This window comes from Aquarana catesbeiana, linkage group LG08, assembly GCF_042186555.1.
Source record: "Aquarana catesbeiana isolate 2022-GZ linkage group LG08, ASM4218655v1, whole genome shotgun sequence".
Taxonomy (NCBI): Eukaryota; Metazoa; Chordata; class Amphibia; order Anura; family Ranidae; genus Aquarana; species Aquarana catesbeiana.
Genome location: NC_133331.1, coordinates 20,005,709 through 20,017,590, shown reverse-complemented (window position 1 = coordinate 20,017,590; position 11,882 = coordinate 20,005,709). Strand labels below are relative to the sequence as shown.

At 46.6% G+C, this 11,882-nt stretch overlaps 1 protein-coding gene across 1 annotated transcript in view; it reads right to left on the bottom strand.

The window, feature by feature from the left end:
• Positions 1-5,676, bottom strand: part of LOC141105625 (C-type lectin domain family 2 member A-like) — a gene marked incomplete in the record, with an annotated part of 89,679 nt that extends 84,003 nt beyond the window's left edge. The window contains 1 exon segment of the mRNA XM_073595585.1: positions 5,559-5,676. Within this exon segment, the coding sequence (XP_073451686.1) occupies positions 5,559-5,607 (49 nt within the window).
• Positions 5,677-11,882: the final 6,206 nt, after the last annotated feature.

Here is an 11,882-nt window from a genome sequence, read left to right as displayed (position 1 = left end):
CTGATACACCTCTGGGTGCCCCAAGGATAGTGGTAATGCAGCACGCTGGGGCAAACATTGGATGTGGCCAAACTGTTCTTGCCAACATCGTGCCCCCCCCCTCAGTGCCCCATTGCTGCCAAACCTGCCCCCAGACAGCAGTCCGCAGCTCAACAGATTTTTGTGTGACTATCTCAGTTACTTGGGGAGCCACAGCCCAGATAGACTGAAATCCGGACACATTATTCCAAACCCGGACAGGTGGCAACCCTAAACTATGAGTCTATGATGACATCTTAGTGCAACAGAGCAATTACAAAATTACCAAAGAGGAATGAACAACAACTATTCACATCCTGGAAAACTCCTATGAGTAATGAATCGCATGTCCAGACAAGCTTCAATACAGTAGAGACTCATTATGAATACATAAACAAACCAAGGCACATTAACAACTTGACTATGTCTCAAAAGGCCTTTTAACCCCTACATGACACTTTTCCGGGTGCCTTTAGGTGGGCTTTAATTGCCAGAAGGTGGCTTTTATATCATGTGACTGCTATGATTGGCTTTTACAGCGAACAGTCACATGATCAGGAGTGCATCCACTGTCTCCTGATCAGAAACAATAAATGCTGTGAATGCATGCAGTCATTGACATCTCAGTCAGTGCATTCATTGGAAGTGTGCTTTCAGAACACAACATCTGGTCACCGTGGACACGTGGCAAAAGCTTAATCATCTCCAAAACCTTTGAAACATGAAGTTTATGTTCAGAATTAAGGATTGCAACATAGCAAACTACATTATGGCACTTTCAGTATCCTTTTTTAAAGGTTGAACTCCAGGCATACAGAGGATTGCACCACAGAAACACAAATTTGTGAATAATGATACCTTCCAAAGGATTTTTAAAGGATAAATTCACTTTTTGCAAAACATAAATTAAAAAAATAGTAAATGCACATCTTTATGCAGGTAACAAAAATGTGCATTTATTATTTTTTATATTACAGTCTGTAAGGCATTGTACCCATGATCAGCAGATCGAGGGTGCAATGCTTGGATCCTGCAGACACTCAGTAAGCTGTCTGCCTGTACCTCGTCCGGGCAGGCAGTTACTGCATGGCATGGGAAGAATCAATGTGCTACAAGTGTTATCACCAGAGCACTTGCAGTCCATTGAAAACTACAAGCTGTCAGCTGCAATGGATGACAGTACTTGTAGGCATTCATTCACAGGCAACTGAATGAATGACGCAGCTGGGTGGGCGGAACTCTGCACTGCCGCTTTTTTTTTTTAAATTGTAACGGTGGGTGTGGGGAGAAGTTCCCTGGCCTGCTGTCACAGGGAGGACAGGGATGGGGATGGGGCGGGGAGAGAATGAAAGGGGAGGGGACGCAGGAGCTAGAAAATGTTACATGTCCGACCCCAAACAAGGGTGGACATGTAACATGTTCCAGAAGGTGAACTTATACTTTAATTCTGTCCAACCACTTTGTGATTCGATTCTGTTAGACAGCACAACCAGATAGGTGGCACCAAAGTTTCTGTTAAGTATTAAAGTATAATTTAAGGTAAAACTTTTAGTTTTAGATTTGGATGAAATGGAGAGGGATTAGAGCCCCTGTCAGGTTTTTATTGCTGTCTGTGTCCCCATTAGGGATATTCACCCTCTCTATTTGTCCTGGTGACCATTATCACTGAAAGTGAAAGAACATCCAAAGTTTTGGGTGGTTACCAGAACAGGAATAGAGGGGAAATCTTCCGTTGCAGGACAGTTCTGGTAAATATTAGAGATTTCTTTCACTTTGGAGGGATTTTCTCTCACTTTCTATTGTGTCTATGGGACAAGAAGTGAGGGAAAAACTCGATTGGACACAAAAAAAGGGTTTATAAACCTCCTTGAATCTATCCGAAATCTAAAAACGTTTTTCCTTTCGTTAAGAATTACCTCTGCATCCACTGATCACCTCTGAACCCCCCTCCTTCCATCCTCTGATCACCTCTACGCACCCCTTCCATCCACTGGTCATCTCTGCACCCCCCCTTCCATCCACTGGTCATCTCTACGCACCCCTTCCATCCACAGGTCATCTCTACGCACCCCTTCCATCCACTGGTCATCTCTGAACCCCCCTCCTTACATCCTCTGATCACCTCTACGCACCCCTTCCATCCACTGGTCATCTCTGCACCGACCCCCCTTCCATCCACTGGTCACCTCTGCACCCCCCCCCTTCCATCCTCTGATCATCTCTACGCACCCCTTTCATCCACTGGTCATCTCTGAACCCCCCCCCCTTCAATCCACTGGTCACCTCTGCACCCCCACTTTCCATCCTCTGATCACCTCTACGCACCCTTTCCATCCACTGGTCATCTCTGAACCCCCCCCCCTCAATCCACTGGTCACCTCTGCACCCTCCCTTCCATCCTATGATCACCTCTACGCACCCCTTCCATCCACTGGTCATCTCTGCACCGACCCCCCTTCCATCCACTGGTCACCTCTGCACCCCCCCCCCCCTTCCATCCTCTGATCATCTCTACGCACCCCTTTCATCCACTGGTCATCTCTGAACCCCCCCCCTTCAATCCACTGGTCACCTCTGCACCCCCACTTTCCATCCTCTGATCACCTCTACGCACCCTTTCCATCCACTGGTCATCTCTGAACCCCCCCCCTCAATCCACTGGTCACCTCTGCACCCTCCCTTCCATCCTATGATCACCTCTACGCACCCCTTCCATCCACTGGTCATCTCTACACCCCCCTTCAATCCACTGGTCACCTCTGCACCCCCCCTTTTCCATCCACTGATCACCTCTGAACCCACTTTTTTTCATCCAATGATCACCTCTGAACCCCCCCCCTTTGGACCCACTGGTCATCTCTGCCCCCCCTTCCATCCACTGGTCATCTCTGCACCCCCCTACCATCCACTGGTCATCTCTGCACCCCCTCTTTTCTATCCTCTGATCACCTCTGAACCCACTTTTTTTCATCCAATGATCACCTCAGAACCCCCCCCTTTCCACCCACTGGTCATCTCTGCACACACCCCCTTTTCCATCCACCGGTCATCTCTGCACCTTCCCCTTTCCAGCTACAAGTCACGCCAACCCCCCCCCCCCCCCAACTTCCACCCATTGGTCAGCTGTGAAGTATTACCATATTCCTGCATTCAGGAAATCCATACAGCCATTGTTGCTGCTTGCCTGGGGGCCTTGCGGGTGGTCATAGAGATGGAGGTGCTAGCAGTAATACGATAGCACACCCAAGCACCCCCTGGAGCTGTCCCTGATCTTATGTAGATACCTCTATAAACAATTGTACTATTTAGTTACCAGGGCTGTAGTAAACCATACATCCAACCCAGTGGTGGCTGGTGGGTTTTTCTTTTGTGTGGGTGGCAAACAACCACCCCCCCCCCCGGGCGGCCAGAGGAACGGCACTACCACACCCCCCTCCTGGACGGCCAGCTGAGCGGCACTACCACCTCCCAGGTGGCGTTGTTGTGGCAACCTCCAGCATGGTCTGGCCGCCGTGCGTGCAGCGGTTCCGGTGTCCGCTCCTCCCAACGGCTCCCTCCGCTGTGTGTCTCCTCTCTCTTTCGCCTAACGCTTTGGCCAATGGGGAAACAGGTCTCACAACCTGCCTCCTGATTGGCGGGGAGGAACTTTAGTGTGTAAATAGTGAAAATTCATTCACTATCGTCACACAACTGGGTGGGCTCGGAGCGCAATGCTCTGCACCCTGAGCCCACCCTTTTTTAACCGCTTGCCGACCGCCTCACGTAGATATACTGCGGCAGAAGGGCTCGTACAGGCAAAACCACATACCTGTACGTTGCCCTTTAAGAGGCAGCCAGCGGGCGCGCGGCAAGCTCCGTGAGTCGGGTCGCGGGTCCCGCGGACTGGATTGCCGTGGGGATAACCCGCGATCGCCTCACGGGGACGAAGAACGGGAAGATGCTGATGTAAACAAGCATCTCCCCGTTCTGCCTGGTGACAGTGTCACTGATCTCTGCTCCCTGTGATCGGAGCAGAGATCAGTGACGTGTAACATGTAGCCACCTCCCCACAGTTAGAAACATGCCCCTAGGACACACACTTAACCCCTTTACTGCCAGTGTCATTTACACAGAAATCAGTGCATTTTTATAGCACTGATCGCTGTATAAGTCCTAAAAATGTGTCAAAAATGTCCAATGTGTCCACCATAATGTCGCAGTCACGATAAAAATCGCTGATCGCCACCATTAAAAAATTATTAATAAAAATGCCATAAAACTATCCCCTATTTTGTAAACGCTATAACTTTTGTGCAAAGCGATCAATAATCGCTTATTGCGATTTTTTTTTACCAAAAATATGTAGAATACATATCGGCCTAAACTGAGGAAAAAAATAATTTTTTTATATATTTTTGGGGGATATTTATTATAGCAAAAAGTAAAAAAGAATGCGTTTTTTTTTTAAATTGTCGCTCTATTCTTGTTTATAGCGCAAAAAATAAACACCACAGAGGTGATCAAATACCACCAAAAGAAAGCTCTATTTGTGGGGGAAAAAAGGACGTCAATTTTGTTTGGGAGCCACGTTGCACGACCGCGCAATTGTCAGTTAAAGCGACGCAGTGCCGAATCGCAAAAAAGTGCTCTGGTCAGGAAGGGGGTAAATTCTTCCGGGGCTGAAGTGGTTAAAGCCCATTAGAGCCTCTGGCTCACGTGCTTCAAAAAAAAAAAAACCCCCCCCCCATTGGAATCCATAGTCTATCGCCCTGTATGTAGATCAGGGGGCTGGATGCACGGGTGGGGGGGGGGTGGGGCGGTGCCCGTGTGCCCTCTATGAACGGGTCGCCACTGATCCAACCCCTGAATTATAGAATTTCTTAGTTTGAATTGCCGGTGAAAGTTCCCCTTGGCGGATAAGGACCCCCCTCTACTGCGCAGGCGCAGCGCTTGCGAAGTAGGAGCCGGCGGAAATAGCCGAAAAGACTAGAAATCAGCTGTACACGGCGCCTGTAAGAGGGCCCCTCGTGGCCTCGCTTCACTCTGCACTTTTTTATTCTCCCTCTAGGTCCACTTGGATGGTGGGGCTTGAACCTGGACCCAGGGCGCAGGCGCCGTGTACAGCTGATTAAAGTTTTTCAGCTTCGGCTATTTTCGGCGGCCCCTAGTCGTTCGTACTGCGCAAGCGCTGCGCCTGCGCAGTACAGGGGGGGGGGTCCTTATCCGCCGGGGGGGAACTTTCTCAGCAAGACGCCGGTATAAGGAAAATGTAATGGAGAAAAAAAAAAAAAAAAAAGACACTCGTGGGTTAAACCAAAAAATTTTCATACCGATTCTTCATGGTCCATATAACTATTACATTGCAGGAATGTGTCCACTGAATACTCACTCGATACAGAAAGGTGTTCTTTCCTGTTTCTGAAAGTTGGTAAGTATGGATTTATTTGAGATATACTGTAACTCCTGTAATTCTATTCTATGTAATTCTAATCTTCTATGAGCTGTGACAGCTGTTGCTCCAAGTACAGTTAAAAAAAAAGAAAAAGAAAAAAAAGGCTTACCCTCTGCCGGATTCATACCGGACTCAAGATTGTGTTCCCCGAACCCCATTCTGTGTCCCTAACTTAGCTCCAAAATTCCTGGAGGGGGAAGTTGTTGTGTGCACAACATCTGCTACTTATATAGTCTAACGTCTGCTCCACCCACCACCAATGACACGGCAAGGCAAAAACGAAACCAATGAGCAACAAGAGAATAGAAACACAACTTCATATAATAACATAGATAAAAAAAATGGAAATAGAAGAGTGGCAGGAGAAAAGACCAAGTGACCCTGTGCCTTTTATGATTGTTTTACTTTTTTGTCTGTTTGTTTACAGATCTAGGTTAGTACTAAGCATATTTAAAAGGACAATTCCATATTTCCTGGCACTTTAATGACTTTTGTCATTTTTTGCAAAAACAATTTTTTTCACACATTTTAATCATCCTTTTAGGTCTGAAGATTTATTCAAACTCCCACATGGCATATACACTATATTACCATAAGTATTGGGACACCTGCCTTTACACGCACATGAACTTAATGCCCTATACACACGGTCAGATTTTCCGACGGAAAATGTGTGATAGGACCTTGTTGTTGTAAATTCCGACCGTGTGTGGGCTCCATCACACATTTTCCATCGGAATTTCCGACACACAAAGTTTGAGAGCCGGCTATAAAATTTTCCGACAACAAAACCCGTTGTCGGAAATTCCGATCGTGTGTACACAAATCTGACAGACAAAGTGCCACGCATGCTCAGAATAAATTAAAAGACGAAAGCTATTGGCCACTGCCCCGTTTATAGTCCCGACGTACGTGTTTTACGTCACCCGCGTTCAGAACGATCGGATTTTCCGACAACTTTGTGTGACCGTGTGTATGCAAGACAAGTTTGAGCCAACATCCGTCGGAAAAAATTCTAGGATTTTGTTGTCGAAATGTCCGATCAATGTCCGACCGTGTGTACTGGGCATTAAAGTGGAGGTCCACCCCAAAATAAAAAAAAAAAAAGCACCAAAAAATACCTAAAAAATTAGAGGGAAAAAAAAAAAAAAATAATTTTTAACTAACCTGAAATGGCTGTTGCTAGGCAGTCTTCCTAATCTGCCTCTTCCTACACCGCGGTGATCTTCAGTCTTCTCCTCCCCGCGTTGTCTTCTGGAGAATGGGGCGCGGTGTGTTATGGGAACTGTGTGAGTCCCACAACACATCGCATCTCATTCACAAAGCGCTGCGCGACTCGCGCATGCGCAGTAGGAAACGGGCAGTGAAGCCATAAGGCTCCACTGCCTGTTTCCCTTAGTTAGGATGGCGGTGCCGGGACCCGAGAGCCCAGGAACGGGTCGGCCTCGGGCGGCCGACATCGCGGGCACCCGGGACAGGTAAGTGTGCTTATTTTAAGTCAGCAGCTGGCCAGAATCCCGAATTTAACGACAGTCCTTCTGTGTTACTCTAGTGGTGATGAGCTCAAATTTATGGGGAGTGGGGTCCTATAGCATTGGAGAGGAGACGGGGTTAACCCACATGTAGTCTGCCATGCAGTCTGTCAGGAAAAGAATGTTTACTGACATAGATGTTTTTCAAAAAAAGAAATTAAAAAAAGAAGTGACTTATATAAGATAATTTGCTGGAGTGCTGTTTTGTTTGGTTAACACCTGGTTTAAACGCTGCAGCCGGGACAGATCCCGACAATACTGTAGAGATCCACCCTGATTGACAGCTGGCTCTGCCTCACTGGAGCCAGAGCCAGCTGTGCCCGCCCCCTCCCCAGACTTCCTCCTCCGTCTGTTCTTCCAGTCAGCGCTAGAGAATCGGAAAGGGGGGGATCCCTGTGGGGGTGGCAAAACTACGCATGTGAAGTAAAACATCATGTACAACATCCACCAAATCTGCACAAACCGCGAACAAATAAATCTAGTTGTATGTAAGATTTACTAACGAGGTGTAAAGTCAGTGTGGTTTGACAACATATACCACTCGATATCTCCGAAACCAAAGCGGCACAAACGTTTATTTTTGCGACACAAACCAGCACAAACGCGGCACAAACGAATGGCGCATTTATTTTTAAAATTTAGCAATATGGGGTGCAATGTGGGCGGGGTTTCAGCAACTGTAACGCACTATATCTCTGCAACCAAACCGGCACAAACGTTTATTTTTGCGGCACAAACCAGCACAAACGCAGCACAAACAAATGGCGCTTTTGTTTTTAAAATTCAGCAATATGGGGTGCGAAGTGGGCGGGGTTTCAGCAAATATAATGCACAATATCTCCGCAACCAAAACGGCACAAATGTTTATTTTTGCGCACAAACCAGCACAAACGCAGCACAAACGAATGGTGCATTTGTTTTTAAAATTCAGCAATATGGTGTGCGAAGTGGGCAGGGTTTCAGCAAATATAACGCACAATATCTCTGCAACCAAAGCGGCACAAACATTTATTTTTGCGGCAAAAACCAGCACAAACACGGCACAAACGAATAGCGTATTTGTTTTTAAGATTTAGCAATATGGGGTGCGAAGTGGGCGGGGTTTCAGCAAATATAACGCACAATATCTCCACAACCAAAGCGGCACAAATGCTTATTTTTGCGGCACAAACCAGCACAAACGCGGCACAAACTAATGGTGCGTTTGTTTTTAAAATTCCTCAATATGGGGTGCAAAGTGGGCGGGGTTTCAGCAAATATAACGCACAATATCTCTGCAACCAAATCGGCACAAACTTTTATTTTTGCGGCACAAACGCGGCACAAACGAAGGACGCGTTTGTTTTTAAAATTCGGCAATATGGGGCGCAAAGTGGGCGGGGCTTGTAATAAATTGAATGTTTAATATCTCAGAAACCGAACCAGCACAAACGCTCATTTTTGCGGCACAAATCAGCACAAACGTGGCACAAACGAATGGTATATTTTTTATTCAGGTTTTACAAACATGGGGTGCCAACTTCACACAGCTCCTCCCAGCAATGGAAAGGTAAGCAAATGGTGCCCCATTCTCAATTCCTGCAGCTGATCTGGTAGGTGATCTCTCCCCCACTCCCCCCTCTCCCCAGTGCCTGATGTACAGGGGGACTCTTGATGTCATGGTAAGACTGCTGATGTAATTGTAAACTACCAATGTTAAAGGGGGACTACCAATGTTAAAGGGGGACTACCAATGTTGAAGGGGGACTCATGAGAAAGGGGCCCCAAATTTAAGGGCCATTGCAGATGTAAAGGAGGACTCCTGCTGTAAAAGGGTGGCTCTTAATGTAAGGGTTCTTCTGATGTAAAGGGGAACTACTGGTGTGAAGGAGGGGACTTTAATGTGAAGGGGGCACCTGATGTGAAGGGGAGATTCTGATATAAAGGGTGACTAAGTATACCTCAGCCAGTGACTGTATCTGAGTGTATACATGGTGTAGGTTTATGTCAGTGGGCCTCTCACTCATAGCACATAAATTAGGGAGTATTTTGTGGGTACAAGGACTGCGGAGTGTGTACAATATATAACACTGTAAAGCCGTAATAAACCCAAAATCAAAAATGTAATATATTGCAGCTTAGTAATCATTAGATATGGTGGCTGCATTCGTTTTTTTGTTTTTTTTTTAGGATTTTCACCTTGTGATCTAGTCAGTAACACACATCTTGTATTAGTGAGACACAACTCTGGATGAAAGAGCAATGGGGGCACCTTTGAACAGTAGCATTGTCAATCTGGAGGGAGGGGAGTGTTAGATGGACTAGAGGATTTAAATACACTAACACTTTATAAGCAATTGCAGCAAACATATTTTTTCTTTCAGGATAAAGGTCTTACATAAATATATAAAAGCTGATCATTGTAAGCACCCCTGTCAATGGTAAATGGTTTGTCTCAACTCTCTACTCAACTGGCTACATCTGCAGGACAGCTTTTTCTTTTGAAAAACAAAAAAACATACTGGCTGGATCACCAGGTGAAAATAGAAGAAAGCCTAAAAAAAGAAAGAAAAAGAAAACTAATGCAGCCATCACATCTAAGAATTTGTAAGCTGAAATAGAATAAATGTTTGGTTGTGGGTTTAATACCGCTTTAGACTCTAACCATGTTTCTTTAAGCCACCTCAAAATTCAACGCATTTAAGTCACGCCCTTTATTGTCGCGATGCGCTCTGCATGTCTTTCTCATCCCTAGGTGTCCCTCATTCTCAAGTTCCAAAGTTGGGAGGTATGTATACCAGCCTCTCTGTATATACCCAGCCTATCTTATATATACCCAGCCTCTCTGTATATACCAGCCTCTCTGTATATACCCAGCCTATCTTATGTATACCCAGCCTCTCTGTATATACCAGCCTCTCTGTATATACCCAGCCTATCTTATGTATACCCAGCCTCTCTGTATATACCCAGCCTATCTTATGTATACCCAGCCTCTCTGTATATACCCAGCCTATCTTATGTATACCCAGCCTCTCTGTATATACCAGCCTCTCTGTATATACCCAGCCTATCTTATATATACCCAGCCTCTCTGTATATACCAGCCTCTCTGTATATACCCAGCCTATCTTATGTATACCCAGCCTCTCTGTATATACCAGCCTCTCTGTATATACCCAGACTATCTTATATATAACCAGCCTCTCTGTATATACCCAGCCTCTCTTATGTATAGCCAGCCTCTCTGTATATACCCAGACTATCTTATATATAACCAGCCTCTCTGTATATACCCAGCCTCTCTGTATATACCCAGCCTATCTTATGTATACCCAGCCTCTCTGTATATACCAGCCTCTCTGTATATACCCAGCCTATCTTATGTATACCCAGCCTCTCTGTATATACCCAGCCTATCTTATGTATACCCAGCCTCTCTGTATATACCCAGCCTATCTTATGTATAGCCATCATCTCTGTATATACCAGCCTCTCTGTATATACCCAGACTATCTTATATATAACCAGCCTCTCTGTATATACCCAGCCTCTCTTATGTATAGCCAGCCTCTCTGTATATACCCAGACTATCTTATATATAACCAGCCTCTCTGTATATACCCAGCCTCTCTGTATATACCCAGCCTATCTGTATATACCCAGCCTATCTTATATATAACCAGCCTCTCTGTATATACCAACCTCGCTGTATATACCCAGCCTCTCTGTCATAGCCGTGCACACAGGGTGTGCCGGATGTGCCCAGGCACACCCTAATCCCCCCATGCGCATTAGTGTTATCGTTCCATGTAGCAACAGGAACATGGGAAAGAATGTGGAAGGAATGGACTGCATTGATGGCGGAGGTAGGGGGGCTTGAGCCCCGGGACGATGGGTGAGCGTTGGTCCTGTGTTTCATTGTAAAAAATTTTCTTCGAGGGGCCTCACTGTCATCGGTGGAACCTAAGTTGGCGGGATTGGCCTTCTAGTTCAAGCTGCAGGGAGGTGAGGATGTCACGAAATCGTTTGTAGTACGACAGGCCATGAAGGGATATCGCAAGGGTTGCAGGGCCAAGGATCATAGGCGCCCAGTCTCTTTCGATACTTTACGGCAGATAGTGGCAAATATACCACGGGTGTGCCTGGAGAGATATGAACAGCTGTTGTTTCAGGTGGCTTTTTTGATAGCTTTCTTTGGGGCCCTGCGCATAGGGGAACTAGTCAGCCCAGCAAAGCGCATTGCTGGGGGACTTTGTCGAGAGGATGTGGCTATGCACGGTGCCTCGGTGAGTATTACCATTTGGAAGTCAAAAACGGATCAGGCCGTTAAAGGGGCAATCTCGGAGCTGTTCTGGGGTGTGGAGGCCGGGCTGTGCCCGGTCACGGCAGTATTGCAGCTGACAGCGGTCAGGCCTAATGTAACGGGACCTTTTTTGATGCACAAGGATGGCTCGTATTTATTGCGTCTTCAGTTCATAGCGGTTTTCCGCAAGTGTCTGACGGCGGCAGGCTTGGATCCTAGCCAGTTCGGTTCGCACTCTTTTCGGATTGGCGCGGGTACGGAAGCATCCAGATGGGGCCTGGGTGCAGCGGTTATCAAACGGATAGGTAGATGGGAATCCGACAGGTTCAGGCTTTATGTTAGGCCTCATCTAATTTAACCAGGAGGGGTGTTTTTCGTTTCCTGTCTGTGGTTTTTCAAATTCATGCTAATTCTCTTATCTGTTGTTAGTTTTGGGTTGTCCCTGCTGTGTGGTGTCTGGGTACAGGTTGGTGGGGTGATGTTTTTTCTTTGTCTGTTTCAGGTCACAGGTGCCTGGTGTGGATCCTCGGGCATTCATTTGTTTACTGGGGGGCCAGGAGGGCGGAAGTCAGGCCCGCTGCTAGGCAGCTAGGTTTACCCTGGGAAGTGGGCAATG